The 22,772-nt window shown below is 41.0% G+C and overlaps 1 protein-coding gene across 6 annotated transcripts in view; it reads right to left on the reverse strand.

Moving 5' to 3' along the window:
* Nucleotides 1-22,772, reverse strand: part of utrn (utrophin) — a 182,938-nt gene that overhangs the window by 74,751 nt on the left and 85,415 nt on the right. For 5 of the 6 annotated variants that reach the window (XM_042391219.1, XM_042391220.1, XM_042391218.1 and 2 more), the window contains one exon: nucleotides 166-338. In XM_042391219.1, the coding sequence (XP_042247153.1) occupies nucleotides 166-338 (173 nt within the window). Of the gene's footprint in view, nucleotides 1-165; nucleotides 339-3,616; nucleotides 4,205-22,772 lie in introns of those variants that run through there. The other variant, XM_042391223.1, reaches the window with a different exon arrangement.

Below are 22,772 nucleotides of genomic sequence, written 5' to 3' on the forward strand. Positions count from 1 at the left end.
TAAAATAGTGAATTGATGCAGACATGACTTGAACCATTGCTATGATTGAGATTGTCGATATTTTGTTTTTTTCCATAAGTTCAGAGCAGTAAAAAAGCATTGCTAAAGCATTGACAAAGAAAAAACAAACATCTGTTTGTAAGTATTAGTTGAAGTTTCACTGACCGGATGTTGGCTGATTTGGCCTTCAGATCGCTCCAGCGTTGGTTCATGTCATCCAGTCTGTGTTGGAGGAACACAGCTTCCTCCGAGCTGCCCAGAGCCTTGACCATCTTCGACTTGTTCCCGTCCACACTCTTGTAGATGTCATTATGGGCATCGATCTCAGCCTGGATGTCCTACAAAAATACACAGACAAAGAAGAATTATCAGAAGTGACTTGGAGGTTCTGAGCAAATGTACAGTCAAGGACAGCAGTAAAGTAAGTTCACATCACAAAACCCCAAAATTGAAAGTCACAGTCGTCTAGGCTGTCACAGCTGATAATTCATGAACCGAAAATAACTCTGGATTTTGTCGCAAAGACTAGTTTAGAGGGACTTCATGGCACATTGCACGCAACATTTCCAGAAGGCAGAGAAGTTTATATTTTCATTGAATGTCCTCGAGGTACTTTTTCACTATCGAGATGTTCTTCTAACTTCTAACCTTTCACTGACTTGGAAGTCCCATCCCAACCAGGAGCAACTCCCTAAGCCATGTTTGCCTTCATACTAAGGGCTGCAGCAAAGCAGGCTTTGCTAATTTTATGCTTGGATACAGAATTTAATACTAATGTAATGCTGTGCTATTCCAAAATACTATGTTATGTGTGTGTGGCTACTAGAGGCCACAACATTTAATACTGTGACGATTTTACCATCTGTATGTGTGTATGTGTGTGTGTGTGTCCTTAACAAGGCAGCTCTATTACACAACTGCATCTCAAAGGGTACGTGTGAGTGTTTGTGTGTGAGGGCTGAATCACAAGGGAGGCTAACGCAAGCAGAGGATCCTGTCAAATGTTTTATTTTTAGATGTGTAAAACTGCTCCATTTTCTTCTTCTTCTTCTCTCTCTCTCTACTGGGACTCCCCTCAGTTTGACCCATTTCAACTGCAGATAAAGACAAGATTCCAATACCATATGGAAGTGTGTAATACTGCCTGCAGCACAGACACAGATTTACAAATGGGACAAAATTAGTGTAGATAAGAGCAGTGTAACAAGACCTACGACCCACAACAGTATATTGATGAGAAAAAAAAAGTCATTATTGTGGGAGAAATGGCCAAGCGTCAGTGGCTTAGTTGTTGCTTATGTATCCTTCTCATTGTGGTATTACAGATTAGAAATGTTGCTATTAACCAAGTTTCATTTTTACAATAACTGTAAAAGTACCTTATCTTGAATAATGCCATTGTGTTGCCACAGTGTTTTATCACAGTCTTTCCATTATTAAAATAAACTAACAATTACAAAAAAGAGGTGAACAGATGATTGCTCTCAGTCGTCACAAATCTGTAAATTAAGCAGAAGTCTTCCAGGTTAAAGATGCTAGGAGTGCAGTAATGGAAATTTGTAGAAGTGGCATTAACATGGTATTCCAGAGATTGTTAAACATCAGCTAATCACATAAGTCATAAATAGCTACACACTTAGGTACACACAATACAACAGTGTAAAGGAAATCACACACATATACACACCAACATACACATCAGCAAGTAAGTGATTTAAGGTGTGAAACAGATGGGATACACACACGGTCGATGTATGTTACATGTTTTGTCATGTGCACCTAATATACATCTTCCTAACGTAAGTGGAACATGTGACGTGTCAGCTATTTTGCAAACTGCTTTTTTTGGAAAAGTGCACAAAATACAGTTCAGCTACAGTCGAACCAGATTAAACACAAAACAACTATCAATTATCACTGTCATTTGTGGCACAGTGCTGCAATTTACCGAATGCCAATAGACATTTCACAAAGACTGAAGCAAATCCCTCCGCTGTGATCTGCAAGGATAATCACCCGCTGGCTTTTTGACACAAATCAAATGCCTCTTAAAGGTCATAGAGGAGAGGAAGTGAGAGAGAGAAAGAGAGAGACGGATGGACAGACAGACAGGCAGGTAAGCAAAGATAGACAGACAGAACCATAGAGAGAGACGGGCAGAAAGATATACAGAGTGAAAGACAGAAAGTCATTTTGCCACTGAGCCAGCTGGCTGCGTTTCAAGTCATTACCCAAGTGCTTCCCTTTTCTTTTTCTTTAGCACTTCTTCTACTTCCACTGGAAGTAACACTGCACACGCACACACACACGCACACGCACACGCACACACACACACACACACACACACACACACACACACACACACACACACACACACACACACAAACACACACACACACAACACAGAAGGTATAGACTGTGTGGGCATACAAAGGCACATGTATTCATTTACAAAAGCCCCCTTTAGATTTCACCCAGTGAAAGACTACTTTGAGGCAGTGGTTTATGTATGTCAATCTGTGTCCTGAGGTGCCTAAGTATGATGACTGATCACTTTCTCTCTCTCTCTCTCTATCCCACAGACATCGCCAAAGAAAATGTTAGTGTGGCACAGGTCACCGTGTAAGCTACAAAAACCTTCTGTTTGCCAACATTCCATGTTTTATTTATGGGTTATTGATAAAAAATTAATTCAATATGGGATTTTTGGTCCTGCATGTGAAAGGATCTTGAATTTGGCAAAAACACCAACAGTACCAACACATACTCATGCACACAACCAAGAAAAAGTAACACATGAAAACATGTCTTGCAGAAAGTCAGTGACACAAACATATAAAAAAAAAAAGCTCTCATGCATCCATACTGTATCAAACACTCAGCTAGAGACTCAACTGAACCACTGCTTACACACACACTCACACAGAGATGTTTGTGTGGGAGGGTAGAAAGGCAGCAGAAAGGTTAATGGCTTCTGGATCTCATGCACACTGTAATGAGTGATGGAGATTTGCTGGCTGTGAGCTGCTCGGAGCACAGATAGGATGTGACAGAGTCTCCCATGGAAACTGAAGTTACAACTACTACTTAGAGGTTTATGAAGGATAAATGCACTAAACACACAGTTAAGCTGTGGTTGAAAAAAAAAAAAAACACACCGAATGCTGTCCTGTTGATGGTAATTTTGCCTAAAACAAGTATTTCACATTGACAAACAACAATGACCCTTACTGGGCTGAACCATGTTTGTCTTTAGCCCTTAATAACGCAATTATTGTAAAGGTTTGCTTTGACAAATTACATCCAATCCAATGCTCCGGGTCTCATTCTATACTAATTCTCTCTCTGCATGGTAGCCCTCTAATAACTAGCAAAGCAGACCAGAACCGATTATTCCATTTTAATGACTCCAATAATGACTGTTCAGACCTCATAAAGCTGACTACATTAGGTCCACATCTACAAACACAAGGGGAGGTGGAGAGTGAATGGTGGCTGTGTTTGTATTCATGCTGTGCAGCGCGTATGTTTGTTTAAAAAAAACTGCATTCAATAGCCAGTGTGAGACTGAGGCCAAGCTGTCATCAAAATTCTTCCAAAATCAGTAGATATATACCTGTTCAAACTTTCTTAGCAGCTCCTGCAAGCTGAAGCTCCAGCCAATCATATTGGAGTGTGTGCTCTGGCTTCTCCCAGTCCCTACATCTTCTCTGCTGTCATTCAGGTCGAAGGTCGGTAAGGAGTCGGCACAGACAGATAAGTCCTCCAGTGGTTACGATCAAAACCTTTAAGCTCAGGGCTCAGATCAATACTAAATCCAAAGTTTAAACAATCTTGAAACAAATCCAAAAGAAGCCCAGCTTTTGAACAAAAATCGAATACAAGGGGGTCAAATCCAGGTTGCTGTCCAAAGACAGGCGATTTACACACTTCACACACCCCTTGGCAGCACTCGTGCATGCGTGCCAGTGTGTGTGTTCGCCCAATCCCGCTACATGTTCGTAGCATCCTCTTCAGAAAGACAGCCAGGCTGAGGGGTGGGGGACAGCTACCCTGCAGTCATGCTTCAGAGCTGGGGCTGGGACTAACAGGACGATTAGAGCCACTGGAGGTTTGACTATGTAGCGGCCGGAGGCTGAAGGTGACAGCACAGGTCCTCTAGCCAGGAATGGGGCACTGAAACTGGGAGGGAAATCCAACAAATCTTGGGTGGAGGTCTGCAAAGTGGAGATAACGGTGTGTCTTGAGGGACGGCCAGGCTGATGTAAACCGCAGAGTGGCCGAGAGGACAGGTCTGGCTCTCTCCTTTAACTTTGCTATGCTTCCCTTCCTCCACTTCCCCCCTGGGCATGAAGGAAGCTGTTTACACGATGTCCGGCAGTCCAACCCAGGGCAGGGCTGGAGCGTTTGTTCTCAATTACTCAGATAAAAAGCACTCTATCCCTACCAGTCACACAACCCAACACACTTCAAGAGGAGAGACGGCAGCACAAAGAGGCACATGGTTTGCCCTCTCATTCCCCCAAGCAAAGGTAACTTAGGCTCCAACAGACAGAGTCACCTCAGTGTCTGCCTTGCTACCCGCCCATCGGGTCTCCAGCCCCGGTCTGGTCTCGCTCTATCACACCCTCCTAATCACTGCCATGACTGGGCCACTTAGTCAAAGAATGCCTTATTCTTTTTCTGGAGCTCTGGGCCACGTGTTCACAGAGAGCTGCCTGAAGGCTCGGCGTCTCGATCCTGGGCAGGGAGTCTGACTCGCCGGCCTCTTTGAGTCGCAGCTCTGCCGATTATCTCCTTGCCTCTTGAGACGGTGAAGGAGGAGAGGTTGATCCGTTTGTCATCCCGTCCTCTCTCTCCCCTAAGGGACGAGGAGACTTCTTAAAAAGAAGTTTCTTCGTCAGATTTTTGTTCCCTCAGGGGTCACACAAGCATGCCAAGACTGGTAACCCCATCCTGCTCTCTTCCTCTGTTGCTCTCCTTCTCTCTGGCCACTAGCACCACTCTTTCACACAGCTGTTTATTATTTTAATCAGTATCCTCCCTTTCCCCTCCTCTCCCTCTTTCCCTCTCTCTCTCTCTCCCCTAAACTAACTCGACACACTACACACCCACTTCCTGAGGCCTGCATGGGCAGAGAGCATGGAAGAGAGAGGAGTGTTCCTGGGAGAAGTAAGATTAACAGAAGGAATTTAGTAGTAAAACAAGGACCAGTATTCAGTATGAACAGGAGAAAGGATAGCTCCAAGATGGAAGTAATGAAACTGAGAAAGTAGGCCGAGTGCAAGTGCAAGGTGACAAAAACAGAGGATTGAAAAGAAAAAAGATGGCTGGGAGGTTTTTAAAAGAAATGATGTGAGGGCAGGAGGCTAAGTGTGCAGACCTCCACAAGAGGAAGCCTCTACCTGTCTGGCTCAGGAGTGATGAAAACACGTGGCTGTTTTGTTAAAAGACTGGAGAAAAGAAGGCGATCAGAGTTACCGATGGTGGGGGTGACTGGATGTCAGGACAGGGCAGATATAATCTACACCACAGAAAAACGTTATTCATGCATTTCAATCAATGAACAACAACCTTTTCTTGACAGTTCTTATTAAAACTTCAACTCTTTGAACTGAACGAAGCCTGTTACAGTTCAGATCCCACAATCAATCTGTATACCATCAGCCTGCAGAGAACCGCATTAAGCAAGCCTTGGAATTCCTGCAATAGAACAAAGGGTGATTGCTTTGAAGTCTATAAATGGTGGGTTTTAACATGTTTGGTGACGCTTGGGTACCAGCTGTGGTCTTTAGGGCTATGTTAAAGAGGTGCGAGCATTGCATTAAAATGCATTCCATATATTACATCTGTGTGTGGATGTGTTTGTGAGTCTGTCTTTGTGTGTGCGTGTGTGTGTTGGCATTCTGAACAGAAGGGTAAACATGTGGTGTACATCAAAGAAACGCAGACAGATGGCTGTCAAGCGAAGGGAAAAAAAAGACAAAATACAATACAATGTTGCATATTCATAAGCGAGAGTCTTTGAAATGCGCTTAGCTAATTAAAAATATTTACATACTCGAGGCCCTTAAACAGCAATTTTGATGTATGCCGACAAATATATACTGTTTGAGGGCTTTCTATTGAAGGATGTAAAACTAACTAGTGGGAATTGGTACATTTGACAAGCATAACTAATTCAACAAAGAGAGAAAACTGAGATTAAACAAAAAAAAGGAGCGAGAAGAGAGATGAAACAACATTTTTGTGAAACATTTTGGCTTATTAAGCATTTTGATACTTAAAAGTTTGTACAAGAAGAAACTCCAAGACTGTCATTCACATAAACATAAAATTATTAAATGTATAAACACAAACACAACTTCAGGCAAGAGAGGTGGGTTAATATTGGGCTACATTACTAAACTAAGTGGATTAGGACCGTTACAGGGGTAAAAATGTAACGCTTCCAATCTCCCAGGCAAAAAGAGTGGAGTTAAGAAAGAGAAAGTTGACTGACTGAGCAGATAGTGACAATAACGACTGAGGAGTAACACCCATAGCTAGCAGATGTTGAATAAAAACTTATCAGAAACTGGGAGAGCATGAGCAAAAGTGCTCAGTAAAGGGAGACGGGAGACAGAAAGGGTGATGAGAATTTAAAAAAAAAAAAAAAAAAAAAAGAGGGTTTCTCCTGTATGAGATTTTATTTTTCAAAGTAAATCTTGTGACAATTCCAAGTGTGGATCGCAGAGCAGAAAAAGCAGTAGCAACTGTGTCAAACATCATTGTGGAATATTATTTACAGGTCAAAAAGCATGAAATTGAAATATTTATATACAGTTCACTTGTACTGCCCGTCCTTTCCATTCTCTCTGTCATGGTTGCTCTACTTTACTGACTGCATATTGGTTGCATCAGTATTTTGGTGACTGACTCAGCCTTTCTGGCCTACAAATCTGAAAAATACTTTTTTTTGGTAACTCAACCTACAAAGCTGCACAAATGTTTTATGTAAAGTAATTTCACATGTGGCAACAAACCACAGAAAACCTAATTCTGCAGTTCCCCTCAGCTATAATGTTTGTTTTAGCATCTTTCAGTTCATTGTTTTTGTTTTACAGCCTGAAATTTTACTGTTTTGTTTACTCTCATCGTTCTCATCAATGTTGTTTTCAGCCACAGAAAACAACTGTGGATCCACTGTACCCTACCTGCCCAGCACTGAACCACAGACAAAGTTAGCAACTAGCTGGTGAACATTTAGCCAAAAGAGCCATATAATTCTCTCAGGACTTGGTGGAGGCCAAAGCAGAGCTAAAAGGAGAATAAATATTAAACTTACATTCTACAGGTGGTCAGAAACACGACTCCAAACGAATGCTTATGTTGCTCTGAGTTTGCTGGATGTGTAAATTGGAAACTATTCGCGAATACATTTGCCATAACAACTTAATAAGGTGATAGATAAATAAAGTTCTGTTTGCAGTTCGTTCTGCGGCTCCAAAGTGGCCAAAAATGAACTTTAGCTACTTTAACTGTAGACAACTTTGACAAATAATTCAGGCTGAGTGCAATATGTTTTTTTAATAGAACATCCTGAAAATGAGAGGTCAGGGGGGTTGAGGTTGAGCTGTGCAGCTTTTGTACACTTCAATACACCATGAATAAAATAATACAATCAAACAATCTATTCATACAGCAAAAGCTCCAAAATCTTATTTAGTAATTTTTCTACTTTCCTACTTAACCTGATCACCTGCGTATTAGTGAGTATTTTATCCTTTCACGAGCAGTTCAAAACTAAAGACTCAAAGAGAACAATTTGTACAAAAGAAAGAACCAAGAGAAGAGCAGGAATACTAAATTTAAAATATATTTCGAAAAATATTCAAACAAATGCAGCTAAACTTTTTTCACATTTCAGTCAGTTTGGCTTTAAAAAAACACAAGAAAGAAAGAAGACTGCTAAAAGAGAAAAAGTGAAAGAGTCAAAGAGCAACTGCAAAGCGTAGGCAGAAGCAGAACAGTTTGCTGTCTCAGGGAGCAGAGGCCATGCTGCCTAAATAAAGTTGGGCAACCATATCGCAGGATCACAAACAGAGCAAATGAATGCCAATGTGAAAGAACACAAACATGGTCACATAAACAGAGACACACAAACACACCCGAAGCCCAATTCCACTAACAGACCTATCTACCATGGTCCAGAGAGAAGACTGGAGCTACTCCCTGGTCTGATAATCAAAGATTCATCCAATCAGATCTAATCCAGGCTTTCTGTCTCTAGTATGAGACAAAAATCATTGTAACTGCAGCATTCCACAATAATTCTCAGCTTCTCAAATAGGCCACATCCGATTAGGTCACTTCCCGTACCTAAGGTTATCACTGAAACTCCTCTTCCTGTTAGGAGGAGAAGCAGCACCTTTCTGGGGCCCTGATGTAAGTAAATGTGTGTGCTGCTGGCAGAGAAAGTGGTTGTTCTTTGCTACTCATTTGTCAGAACAACCAACCTATCAAACTAATCGTAGTGGGTGAACAGAGATGAAGAGATGAAAGAACTCCTGTATGTTCCTGCATTCAAATGTATGTACCCCTCTGATGAATTCAATGTGAGATTGCGCTGTAGCAGTCGTGTTTCACACTTGAAGGTCATTCAGTGCCGCTTTACTCAAACACTCAATAATGTAAGCCTTTATTTTCTTTGAGAATACAATCTCACAGCGGAGAGTAGCTTCAGCCTTCACGTCCTGCACAAACTTCGCTTTTGTCAACACAAGGCTACAGCAACTCCCAGTTTGACTGTTTGGTAGGAAGATGAATGGAGAGAAGTAGGTTGGTAGATGAATGGAACAGCATTGACAAAATGATTCTTTGCGTCATCCGTACTCGTTTCCCATCCTATTTCCATGTTTGCTACGTTGCAGTCTCAGAGCTCAGCCCTCAAACTGCCAGAATGATGTACTTTCATCCGACAAAGCCCATTCACATGGCTCCGATGAAGGCTTTACTAATTTAGTTTCTGTCTAAATCCGAACAATTGTCCATCTAAGTCCACATCAAAATCGAAAGAACGCCACAAAAAACAAGACCTGGTAGAATGTAATGGAAGTCAAAACAATATGAATAGCAAAGTCAAGGTGATAAAGCATGTCCCTGAATGAGTAAACTGTTAATATGCACATTCGAAAGCCACTGTCCATCACTCAATTGACAGCTGTCCTCTGCTGATGTGGCAGAGCTGCCATTAGAGAAGACAACTGGAGTCAAAAGGTCACAGAGATCACTAATAACTTATTTGAGGGATCCAATAACAGACCACAAGTCACATCCCTGTAATCATAAGCAAGAAAAACAACATCCTAAATTTCATATGTAAGCTGCTAAACAGGGAAATTGAAATTGATTAGGAGCCCTGTGTGCTGTTGCCCGATAATCAGCTATTGATTCTGGGGGCCCTTTTGTGTTTTCGTGTGTCTACAAGACAGTTGGGAGATGACCTTAAGATCGAAGTAAAACACAGAAGCTCTTAAATGCTAATCCTTGTGTTGAAGATGAAAGCATGGCTTTGGGGATGTGCATGTGTGAATGTGGGATATCTATGCCCTCCATGAACTTCTTTTCGTTCCTGTCCTGTCATTTAGTTAACATGCCTGTTTGTGTAAACATGTATGCACTCAGACCTGTTTATAGAGTCATTATTAAAGCTGCCTTGACCACCAGAATTGGGGTTGTTCAGTTAATTCAGTTCAACACTGAAACTGAAGTCTCCAGGTACAACAGCAAGTACTTTTTCCTGGGTAACAGACTATTAAGGGCAAAACGATTTCCAGTCATTGAATTTTGAAGAAAACCTACTTGCTGAACTGACTGGATTTTAAAACCAGAGGCCTTCTGAGGGCTCTCTCAGTTCTTATCACCCTGCTCTTCACTGGTGTTCAAAGACTTCTACCCCTCTCAATTTCCTTTTATCACAGCCTTCCTCTAGCGGGACATCTCTTCTACTTTTTCTCCATTCCTCACAACTATTTGAAGTGCTCTGCCTCCTGGGAACTTCAGATCTTGACCGTGGTAGGTGGTCTGTCAGCACATAGCCGCAATACACTACAACGGTAAAAGAAAAAAGTCACTGTGACCGTGATCGCTTCTGATGCTGCTGTTGCCTCTGCCACGAGCCGAAGTAGGAGTACAATTAGCGAAATGAGCCCACCACCTGCTGTGCTCAGTGGGGATGAATGGGGCCGCGAAAGGTTAGGTGACTGGACCAATTAGTATGCTGCGCTAATCACTGAGGGCCACTGTGTGAACTAAAACTAAGGGAGGCTGATCCTGTGGAGTTACGGAGGTGATGTCAAAATATCGGGCCATATCACCCATCATAACTCAAGAGTATAGCCACCCATCTTTCACTCTCCCCGGTTCAGCCTTCCCTTTGGACATTTCATCGCCCAAAAACTGAGATTTTCCAAAACTGTCTCCAGAGTGTAGGCATCTTAAAAGGTAGCTTGATGTTTTAGTGTGTATGGGGAAGACTGAGCTTTTACAAAACTATGACACAAGTTGCCCAGCGAGTGTCATGGTTGTGTGGAAGTGATGTTATAATGCCCTTTCTGTCACTTCTAGCATTCTTTGTGATCACTCATTTTAAATGTCAATATAGCTGAATACGCCGCCGCAGCTGCTGTCATCACCCTGTACTTACGTTGATTTTGTCACAAGACATCGCACTTTCAGAGTGATGATGGAAAAGCTGAAACACTAACAGTATGTCATGAGACACACTCTCCCAAACACACAAAGAAAGATGCACTTAAAAACGCAGACAGCCTAAAGTTGCTGACTGTCATTGTCATCATAATACAAAAACAGCAGATCGCCATGGCTGACCTGGAGCAAGACATAAGATGAGAGGAGAACAGATGGATGGAGGGAGAAACCATGATGAATTTGTAAATATTATGAAGTAGAAAGAGTGATACATAAAGAAAATTAAGAAAAAGTGCAAGACAACAAGGATATCAGCAACATTACCTCAGGAAAGCAACAGTTAAGACAAATATTCAGAAAGTGGAGTGTTTAGTTACAAAAGCATGATGATTACCTTAGGTTATTTTTCAGTCATTTCATTTGTGTGTTTTGGGATCACAAAAGCTAGATAGATAAATAAAAGGTAGCGTGAGAAAGGGTGTATTCAAATCCTTCACTACCCCCCTCCACCACAAAAAAAACATTCCATTGCAGTTTCTGATAACAACCCTAAAACCCACCCTCATATATTTTCCAAGTCACATGTTCATCAACATCACTGCTACCACCCACACATCCTCTTTAATATACTCACCATATCAACTTGCCCTGCTTCATATAGACCTATGGTTTTGAGAGGAAAAAAAAATCTTTCCTGATACATTTGCTTAAATATTTATTCTGCCCTGCATTTCACCCTCAGCTTCAAACATTATCCTTTCCTTCCAGCGGCAAACTGAAGAAAAACATTATCTGGAGGTACAAAAGGATGACCTTAGAATCTCTGGACACTGTGAACTAGTAAAAACTGACCTCTTCTTTCCAATATTATTTACAATAGCTTTTTATTGAAGTTTGAGACGTGCCGTTCAACCCTGGTATGACATTTATTTTCCCTCTGCCTCAGAGACAATTTATTGAGAGTTCACATCATGCAGCAGAGGGGAACAGTCTCCCACGTGTACTGAAGCCTCCGATGGGGCCCTGCTGGTTGAGGTCCAGCTTTGAGCTTGCAGCGATGAAATAATCTGACAGTTTCTGTGAACCTTTAAATAACTGCTCCATCGATCTTACAGATTGCCCAGCTGGAATTTTGAGATGATGCCCGGATGAGAATTAGAGCTTCATTTCAGTTCAAAATCTATATATAATACGATTCCTGTTAATTGAACAGTGTATGGATCGATGGCTGCAACCCACATTCCACTCCATTCTGCGTCGGTCTCAATTTAATGGCAGACACTACAGTATGTCACTGTAATCAACCAATTAACCAGCACACAGAGAACAAGCAGCACTGATTTTAATGATAGATGATGTACATTTCCATGACCCCAAATCACACAGTGTGAGGGTGTGTCTCATTGCCTGCATGCCACAGACAGAGTTCCTGTCTGGTCCCTCAGGGACGAGCCTCTGGGTGGGACCCATAACAATGCTGCAGTTCAGGGAAAAGATAAGGCTCCAGAGTTTCCAAACCTCAACCCCCTGCAGTTACCATACAACCATGACGAGACAAAAATGTACTTTTAAAGCTGCATTTTTAGTTTTTTTGACCACTAGGGGGCACACAGACACCAAACCAAACTTACAGCACAAGCGCTTTAATATACTTTTGGGTTATTGTGTTTTTCTGATGAACATGGCAGCAAATAACTGTCTAATTACAAAAAAAAACAAAGGAACATGGGCTCTGAGCAGTGCCAAAATGCTGGTGACCAACACTCAATTCTTTGCCTGAATGCACCTTGTCTAGACACAGACACAGGAGCTGCTGTGGTTCTGCTATCATGCTGCATTCACTACACGCAGCCTGTGTAGACACTGTGTAAGTTAGACAGTCTAATGCGTTTTTGACTAACTCTGGCTAACCAAATCCTGAGCCAAACATAATTAATGGACGTCATACATTGAGGAAGGATTTAAGGAGGAATCAAGACACCTAAAGTTTTGATTACAAGGGGAGGAAGGAGGAGACTTGATCGTTCAAACACTTTCAATCAAACTACACACTACAGGAGCTGCCTGGCCTGACAGAGTAGGAGAAGTTGTCCAGGAGAATCAAAACAACTCACAAATCCCCAGTGGGCACTGAGTCAATGTTCAATAAAGTGTTGCTGAGATGAGTGGGAAGATACATAAGCATGCAATAATATGTGCTGTATACTGTTATTGTTTAGTCTTTCCACCAAACCTGGTCAAGTTCTTGTGGAAAATATCAGCACTGTTTGAAAATCCAAACAGACTGAAAATCCTGCTATTCTCACAGGGTTGTATAGGTTTGCTGCTCAGCAAAATATGTGAAATTTTCCCTTCCATTTCAGTCCTTTGCTGTGATTACTTGTAGCTTTATAAGTCAAACAACAGGGAGATTCAAACAAACACCAGGAATTCTTTGCAAAACACTATTAGACCAGAGGTGCCAGAAGAAAACAAAGTCGTCGGTGTTCGGTGAATACACAATAAGACAGAGTGTGGAATGCCTGTGTTGAGAATGAGAGAGGCTGAGGAGGAAGAGATGACACTGACATAGTGGGCGCTATGAGTGCACGATGAGTTCTTTTTATTGCAGTGCTGTATTCTTGTTATACAGGCGATGCGCCCCCTTCACACCCCTGCTTCTCTTTCCTACCCCTCATATAAACTTTTCTTAGTCATATTCGTCTTCCTCCACTGCTCTTGTTAACTCCTCCTCCTCTTCTATCTCTCACTTTCAGCCCCTCTATTTCATCCAACTCATCTTGTTTTTCCTCTCTCGTCTCCTCCTCCCAGTTAGTTTATTGCCTAGGGAAGGTGAGTGAGCTATCTAACCCTCCACAGGTTGCCCTCCCTCTGAGTGCACCCCCCTCCCATCATCACAACAGGCTGATGGTTGGCTTATTACTTCCTGGAATGTTTACTGTAGAAGAGCTGTCTCAACCTATAGTATTGCAACGTTTACAGTCGTGCTGCGCTAAATTACTTTACGCATCAGTCATGCATGAGTCTCTGTCGTCATTTGTCCTCCTGACTCTCCCAACTCTAGTCCACCTATGCTCAAAGTCTTAACATTCACTGCGTGCTGCCATTTCAGACCACAAGCCAGAAACAATTTGCTGTTCTCTGCTGAAATTTCACATTTAATGGTGTGAAATCTGCAGCACTCTGATAACCAGTATACCACATCAGATTTAGAATAGATCTAACTCAGTGTCATCTCAGCAGGAGCACGTTTTTACCTAAGTCTACACTGCTTCAATTCCCATGTACATGCCTGAAGTTTCATATTCAGTCTCCCACTGTGAATCCATTACAAGTTTTGATGAATGTCATCAGTGCTCGGCACTACTCTGCTCCCTGAAGATAGTTTGCACAGTGTAACAACTTAGTGCATGATGTGGACTCCAATTTTCTTCCCATAGACGAGCACTGAGACACTTTTTTCACTCCGTTGGGCATAAGGTGAAAATAAGAAAATTGAATGGCGAGAGCGTATCCTGTGGTACCAGTGACTTCTCTCTCTCTCGATGCTCTTCATCTCCACAGAAACGTCTTCTTTTCATCAGAGACATAAGCAATGTTCTCTAGTGGTCGCCAAAAAAATCCTTTCATTAAATGAATCACCCTTGCCCATTTTTCTCCCTTTTCTCTAACACAGATCTTCATTGTTCCCTGTTGACTACCATACAGACAGAACATCAGGGAATAACGTCAGCTTGGGTAATATTCTGTGTTTTCATGGCCGTATTGGGTTTCTTTCCAGGGATCAGATCCAGCTCTATAATTGTAAACCCTGAAGTGAGGACAGCACATTCCTTGCAACTTGCCTTTGCTACTACTCCCTCCAGAGGAGGAATCAGGAGCACTTGAAAGAACTTTTTCCCTTGGAACATTTTCACTTCTCAGCATGCACACCTCCACCGGAGTTGGAGGAGTCCAGCGCCAACACTGGCTGCCTCGGGGCTCTGCTGTCACCTACAGTATTCAGCAGTTTCGCTGTGCTCTCAATATTGATAACTGCCAACAAGCAAACAGTTCAAAGCTTAAATATGAGTAAAGACTTCTAAAGATGCCAATTATACTGGTTGGACAATTACTAAGATATGTCCTCTTTAGTAAATGTAATAATGCCTCAGCACTCCTTGACAGATCAGAGTAAACTTAACAGTACAGCTTCCTTTTGTCTGACTGAGATACAGGTAATGCCAATATTTTGAAATAAAGATTTCATGCAGAGATATCTGTCTGCAGTTGATATATTTTATCACTTAACTGAACCCTTAAATTCAAGCGATTATTCATCGCACTAATTTGCTACACACTTGACTCCATATGCAACTTGCTTCTGCTACTAATGAGACATATTCTAGACATAAACTGAGGTACAAATTGAGTTTTGAAGACAGATGGTACAACTCCTAACACTGGTTTGGTGTCCTGGTTAACGCACCCCAAAAATTCACCGACCTACGTATTCTAATCAAGGTGAAGAAAACTCAGTGAAGGAGGCCCACTGCAGGTCTCTGGGGGTCACTAAGAACATTTAACAGCTGGTGTCCCAAAAGAGAGAGGCTGAGACAGGGTGTCATTAGCTGCCAACCAATCAGGTTTAAGAGCCCATTAACACAGTGGGACAAAACAACAAGGTGCTATTGCAACAAAATACCAGTGTGAAAGTTGAATAGTTACACACTATTGAGAGACACTAAGCACAATGTTCATGAGCCCAGACACTCTGCCTCGTTTTAAGTTTACATAATTATAATATTTCTATGGGTCAAACAGTTTTCTCTTGGTGTGGCATTTTTATGTGAGTGCTGTTTTTCGGGATTATAAATGGAAAGTCATTTATCTCTGCTGCTCTTTGAACTCACATTATAAAAAGGACATAATTTTGTACACATCAAGAGATTTTCATTACTGTGCATGAAATGGGCTGTGGGATTCGAATTCTAGACGATCATTTCAGGTGATTTTAGCAACATCAAGTGGCTAATCAGCACATATTTGTTCAGTAGCGATTAAGCACAGTCTTGAACTAGTTTACAGTATCACATTTTAGAAAAATTGTGAGGCAGCAAATGAGATCTCCAGGGGCCACACGCTGTTTGACAGGGCCAATTATGAAGGATTCGACTCTTCTGTGTATAAGCACACGAAGATTGATGGTGTTACGTAAAGCCGCTCTGAAGGTACATGCTTTTTAATCAGGAATCGCACACCCCTTTGATCGATCAATGAGAAAAGTTCACTCTTTCCTCGTCCCAACAAAGTTTGTGCAAATTCACTCCTGACAAGCAAACAGACTGAAAGGGGGCGAAAAGCGTAACCTCGTCCAATGTTTCTGTATGCATTACACTAACACAACCTCACTGTGGAAATCAGGGCAAATGCAATCCGCTTTCACTCAAATGTACGAGGAGAGGACATGGCGACACCGCTTTGAACTTGCACTTACGAGTATACCAGAGGGTTATTCAAATGAATCTGCAAAGGGGACAGGGGAAGTTGGAAGAAAGACGTAAAGATCAGACAGACAGTGTGTGTGTGTGTGTGTGTGTGTTTCTGGCCTGAAAAGACTGACATTTCCTTTTTGCTTCGATTCACATGGGGGGGGTCGTCGTTTTGGGCCTGTACGAAAACATACACCCACAAGTTTGATCTGTCTGTGCCTTTTCTCTTCTTCAGACTTTCTGTCTGATCAAACAAAAGCTGCGTTCTCAACAGCAGTGTCGCAAGACGAGTTAAGACTCTTCAGAGCAAAGAAAACTCAATTAGTCTAATTAGACGGATTGACACAAACAATGAGTGTGCAAAAACAAGATGGAGAGAGGGAGGTGTTCTGAAACAAAAACAAGGTGTGTATGTGCATGGTACAGTGTGTGTATGTGCGTGTGAAAGAGAGAGAGCTAAGATTTCCTGTAGTGTGTGTTTGCACGAGCGTACCACTTAGGTAGCACTGTGGGATATGTGTGCTACCTCAAAGAAGTTAATGAACAAACAACAGCTGCTTCCACCACTGTGGAGCAATAGGAGTGGGAGGAAAATGAGAGAGATGAGGAGAAAAGGAAAGCGGCGCTGCTTGTGCTCGTCTAGGCCTCTGCTGTGTCTGTCATGGCTCAGTACCTCCAAATGAAGATGAGAGGGGGGTAGGTAGGGCAGGAACAGTGGCAAACACACACAGACTGGGTCAGCCCTGTGGAGGGTACACCGCACACTTCTCAAATGAAGGAGACACACATGTTATGTATGCCTTATTACTTCAAAGCCACAGATGGATGCAAATATACATGTTAAACCTCTTCCTTTGTGTCTGGGAGATTTGTGTGAGTCATGCTGTGTCAATGACATAAAGTGAGACCGGCCATGTGACATCTGAATTGACAGGAGAATAATGAGTTAGTCAGCATAAACGTCACAAATGTACAAAATCACAGACTAGGGAGGATAAAAAAGATACATTTAGTAAAAGAGAGACACATAATGCATGTGATGTGTCTTATTAAAATAACATGTGACTCACTGCCCGAGCAATGTATCCGCATTTCTTTTTATTGAGAAAAATAGAATGAACATGTTTCATATCCACACTTCTGACCATTATTCATCACCTGGGCTGATGTTCTTGGTGAGTTTCCCAGAGGCAGAGAACAATCCACTAATAGATGCAGCAGCAGGCACTTTTAGATCGTTATTGCGTCTGAACTAAAATTGATTTGTTACTGCTTGCCTGTGAGTGTTGACAAAAAACATACTTATTGATTACTACTAAAATCAGATTGAAAAATACATAGGACTAGACATTCTGGATCATGAGCGTTCATTCACAAAAAGTGGTAGTTTTATGTCTTATAACATGTCCTAAATATGTGTGTGTAATTTGATTGTCAGCATATATAAATGTCTACAACCATTTCCAAGGGCCTCTTACCCTAAGACATATTTTTTCCAACTCTTTTGTCCATTGGTTTTACCTTTATTAGTAAACTAGCCTCACACTAATGCAGTCACGTGTCGTCATTAGTAATCGGGAACAAGCTGTACAGCTCTGTTACCGAGCAACCCAAATCATCACCGTCAGTGAGAGTTTCACTTTCCTTCCTTTTTTTTATAAACACTGAACCTGCCATTCATCAAGTCCATTACTCCGAAAGGTCCATACATACAACATAACAAACTACATTGCAGCGCATTTTACAAAAATTAAATGACAAAAAAGCTGGGAATGCAGCTACTGTGCCAGTTAATGAAAACATTTCTTCATGTACTGAATAACAGAAAAGGATGAGTTACTTGCTTCAGGCACCAACAGAGCAGCACAGCAATAAAAATAAACTTTCATAAGCAATGTTGTTAATATTAACATCGAACCAACTGTCTATTAGATAGATATAAGTGCAGATCCCACTGAGAATCCACACCCCAGTTTGTTGCTTTCGGCTTTAAAAACTGAGGGCAAGGCACTCCCTGTGCGTATAAAAGCCGTTTATGTTTGCTACCAGCCTAGCGCAAAATGGTCAAAGTAGCTGGTGTGGAGAGTTGAACAGCTGACACATCAAAGAGACACAATTATTTTTCTCAGGGGGGGACCGAGACATGGCAAAAATGTAACTTAATTTTGAACTTGTATTCCTCAAGAAGTTTACCTTGCGAGGCAGCTGGAGATCGCAAGGTCACGGCATCACAAGATCACTAGAGAATCCATCTAGTCAGGCTTCAACTTATGCAATTGTGTCCGAACCACCAGTTGTTCAACCTTGCGAGGTAAGACAGTGATTGACAGATGGTTCATCCAATGAACTGCCAAATATTTTTTGAAAGTGTCTGCCGTTTTTCCAAAAAGTTTCCAAGGACGATTTCTCACATGGTTCTGTGCAACAAATCATATGGCAGGTCAGGTGAGCAAGAAGTATAAAATATATAAATTTAAATAAATAAAAATAAGATATAAAATAAATAAAGAATATGACCCCTGCAGAAAAACTGTGTTGCTCTGGTTCTCCAGCATGTGTCCAGCAAGTAATGTTGGGTAAATATTGGCTTACGTGTTAGCTGTAAGTAGTAAAAAACAGTATGTCAGAGATATTTGCTGCGAGCTTGGTTTGAAGTCTACGTTCTGCACCCTACTGGTCAAAACCCTTCCATGCAGCTTTAAAGACCCAGCAGCTAAAGTTGGAAATGACTATCGAATGAGTGCTTCAGATGTGTCATAATTCAAGCTGGATGCTGAGCACTAAAGTTAGATAAGGATTAAGACAAACAGATAAAAAGTGATAAACACAGAAAAACAGGGAGCTGATATCGACGTTCCCTCAGATGTTCTTTTTGTGATGAGTATTCACAGACACACATGCATGATGCATCCACATACACACACACACACACACACACTCCCACACATACTGTCTTTTTAATCTGTAAGTTCTGCCTTTGATCTGCCTCGATGAGGAAACGCATATTCAAAAGCAGCAAAGAGCGAGAGATGAAAGGCCTGTCCAATTATGGCGAACTAAAGCGATCTCTGAAATATGCAGTTGTTCATAAACACTTGTACACATTAGTTTGATACACTGCGGAAAGTCCATGCGCCAACACATTTACAGCAACGCAGAGGTTGGAAATCATTACAAATACATAAATTAATCCTGTTAATCAGTCAAACAGTGCAAAGGCATACTCTGACACATCATTAATATGGAGCATTTTGACTGCACAGGAAAGCAATTCAGATAGGAAGAGTTGCTAGAATACAAATAAGGTACTTTATTAACAAATCAGGAGTCATGATAACTAATTTAAGTGTGATTATAAAGCGTTCAAATGCTTATTGACACCAGTTTGGACTGTCTATCTGACATAAAGGATATATATATTACACTACTCATCGTCACAGCAACTATAATCCTCTATTTACTCTCTAATCTCCTTGGTTACGCTCAACCATATCTACCATCCCACCATAAAATAAATTACCAGTACACATGTGGATGCACATACCTAATGATAATAAAAAAAAACACCCTCACATCTTCCTACAGAGAGCGAATAAAGAAATACAATAACCCACATGGCCTTGTATCATAGTGACTTTGTAAAGTAATAAATAACTAGATTGTCAGTTGTGTAACATTTCTCTTGTTGGCATGACATCAATTTTATGCTTAATATGAATAGATTGTTCTTTGAATGGATTCTCTGGATTACTTGTTAGCTTGTCATCAATTTCACGGTTTGTTTCAATGGCTTGTCTAATCAGTGAGCTTTCTGCTATCACAGCTGTAACATAGAGACGCTTCAAATAGACCAAAAAGCTGACTTGCCAATGACAAATAAAAACAGCCCTATTTTCAAAGGACATTTTGTATTTGATAATCCTGAAGTGATGTAACATATTACCAAAGCAGTGCATGTAACATATAACAAATTACTTTAATGGAAGTAATGTTACTTTTTGTTCTATATTGTAGATAAACAGCATCTTTCATACAGAACAGAGTAAAATTAAACTAGTCAACCTAGCGGGTAGTGCAGGAGCTCATCTCCTGAGTGCTCCTTACAATGAAAGAAAAAAAAAACCCCACCATAAATGAAATAAGCTTTCATGTCATATCATCACCTTCCATGTCATACATCATTTCTAACAGCGATGAAAAGCTCTTTAATATAGAACATAGTAAGAAATGCATGAGAATGTTTAATGCAAATCCTTTTAAGTGGTAGCAATATCCGTCTGGATAAGTGGGAAATGGCCGCTAAAGATCCATTTTCATGCCTATGATTTGCATCCATTTAGTGTTCATGGGTGTGAGTGGTGTCAGCAGCTGCTCACCTTTTGCTACCCAATTAACCCATCTCTAACCCGTTGTACCTTTAGCAACTGAATTAGAGGGAGAAAAAGAAAAGACTGCTTCATTCTTGTTTGTGGACACAAATTCAGTAGTTTGCAACAAAATCCAACTGAAGGCAAGACGGGAACTGATAACTTTATAGTGACGACACACATGCAGTAAAAAAAAACAATGAATTAAAAGTTAAAGCACTGCAAGAGGCTGCAACATGAGACCTTTAAAATTCATTTTTATCACATACGTAATCAGAGAGTTAGAGGTAAAGAGAGAATGAAAATGTCAGAAAAGCCTCCAGCAATACTGAGTAATAAGAGGTGATTAGTCATGAGTGGGAGGTCTGTTAGAATATATTCCCATAGCCCAATATTGCTGGGCAAGTTAAAGTATTTAAATCACATGGAATGGATTCATAACATAATAACATCATTAAATTGTGTTTTCGCTGGGTTTTATGTACCAGATTATTATGACAAGGATTTTGTTGCCTCTGGACAGAGCCAGGCTTTGCTATTTCCCTCTATTTCCAATCTTTATGCTAAAATAAGCTAACTGGCTACTGTCTATAGCACCTGAGTAATAAAAACTATGCTTTTCCACATTGTTCAGTCGTGCTGAATGCTCACCTCCACATACTGTGAAAATCATATACAGTATGATTTGCACACGGTTTCTTGCAGTTGAAAAAGCAGCACAGCTCCATGTGCAACAGTGTACTGTATATTATACTGCATTATGCATGTCTCTGACTGGCAGAGCTTTAAAAAAATAATACAGTCCCCCCCCCCCCCTTTTTTTTTAATGAAGCCTGAACTGCTGAGCCATCCTCCCTGATGATAGCAGCCTCTATAATTGAACCCAGTATGTGGCTGAGATCCTATTTTTCCAAGCTAAAAATAATGAAATAATAATGTGCTTTGAAGAATCCAGGACATCCTGGTGATAGATGTTTACCATCAGGAATCTTCCAAACACACATTTTTTTAAAATTTTTAAATTTTGAAGTTTTACTCTCTATGTGATGGCCTTGACTGATGGTGATGGCCATGGCTGAAAGAAGAAGGAACAGTGGGCGCAAAAAAAAAAAAAAGTCTATCTGTGAGCAAAGACAGAAAAAAAAAACCTGTGAACACTGACATCGAGGCTATCTACACTTAAAAATCTGATTGAATGAAACTTCAAAAAAGAACATTACTGGATTATATTTTTCTGACCAAATTTAAGTTTCTAACACTTTGCACTTATTTTTTTTCCCATTATTCTCCCCCCCAACACCATGACCGTCATCAAACCCACTTGGAGTCTGACTGCAGGATGTGATTTACGCCTCATGCCTCTCTGTTAGTCCACTTAACCCTGACTGGGAGAGGTGTGATGCAGTAATTGGGTTGACTTAAAGCCCAAACTCTAAATCACGTTGCAAGGGACTCACAGCCCAACATACACACACAGATACACATACACACAGACACAGACTCACAGAACATCCGACATTCATTTTTCTCCACTTGACCAACTTTCCCTGATACAGCTCTCTTTGGAGACATTAGGATGCTCCAAGGTTTTGAAATTGACATGATACTAAAAGCAGCCCCGGCTGAGAGCTCTTTCTCTGTCAAACACAAACAAACATGTAAGCATATTTTGCACAGTAAATGTATTAAATGCAATCATCCAGAGTAATGGTCAGCATTACAGAGGTTTCTCTAACAGGGAAGCCGATATTGATTCAAACTCAAAAGAAATGCTCTAAAAGCTTTAGGACAAGCATGGCGAGGCTTATCTCTCTCCACTTGTTTTTGCATTTTTTACGTACTGTGGTCCTGCAGAGGCAAAGATACAGCCCTGCAGTACAGTGAGACCAAATTAACAAGCTCTCAACTCTACCTGTAGATACAGATATGAAAGAAAAACATACTGGCAGGGTACATGCAGTAACTGCCCTTTCCTAAGACAGTAGGTAGTGTCTACTTTTTGTTAGTCTGACTGATATCTGACAATTATACAGGAAAAAAAGAGACTATTAGCAATACATGCTAATAAGCTACGATCTCCAAACTGCCTGGCACATGAAACAAAGACAGAAGTAGCACAAGAGAAAAGTTTATAAAAAAAAGAAACACAAATAAGTGACAAAGAAGAAAGAACTGTGCAGGGAAAAGGCAAACAGTGATGATCTGATGATGTAACCCATTACTTTCTTCAAATAAGCTGCCT

Source organism: Thunnus maccoyii, chromosome 17 (assembly GCF_910596095.1).
Source record: "Thunnus maccoyii chromosome 17, fThuMac1.1, whole genome shotgun sequence".
NCBI lineage: Eukaryota > Metazoa > Chordata > Actinopteri > Scombriformes > Scombridae > Thunnus > Thunnus maccoyii.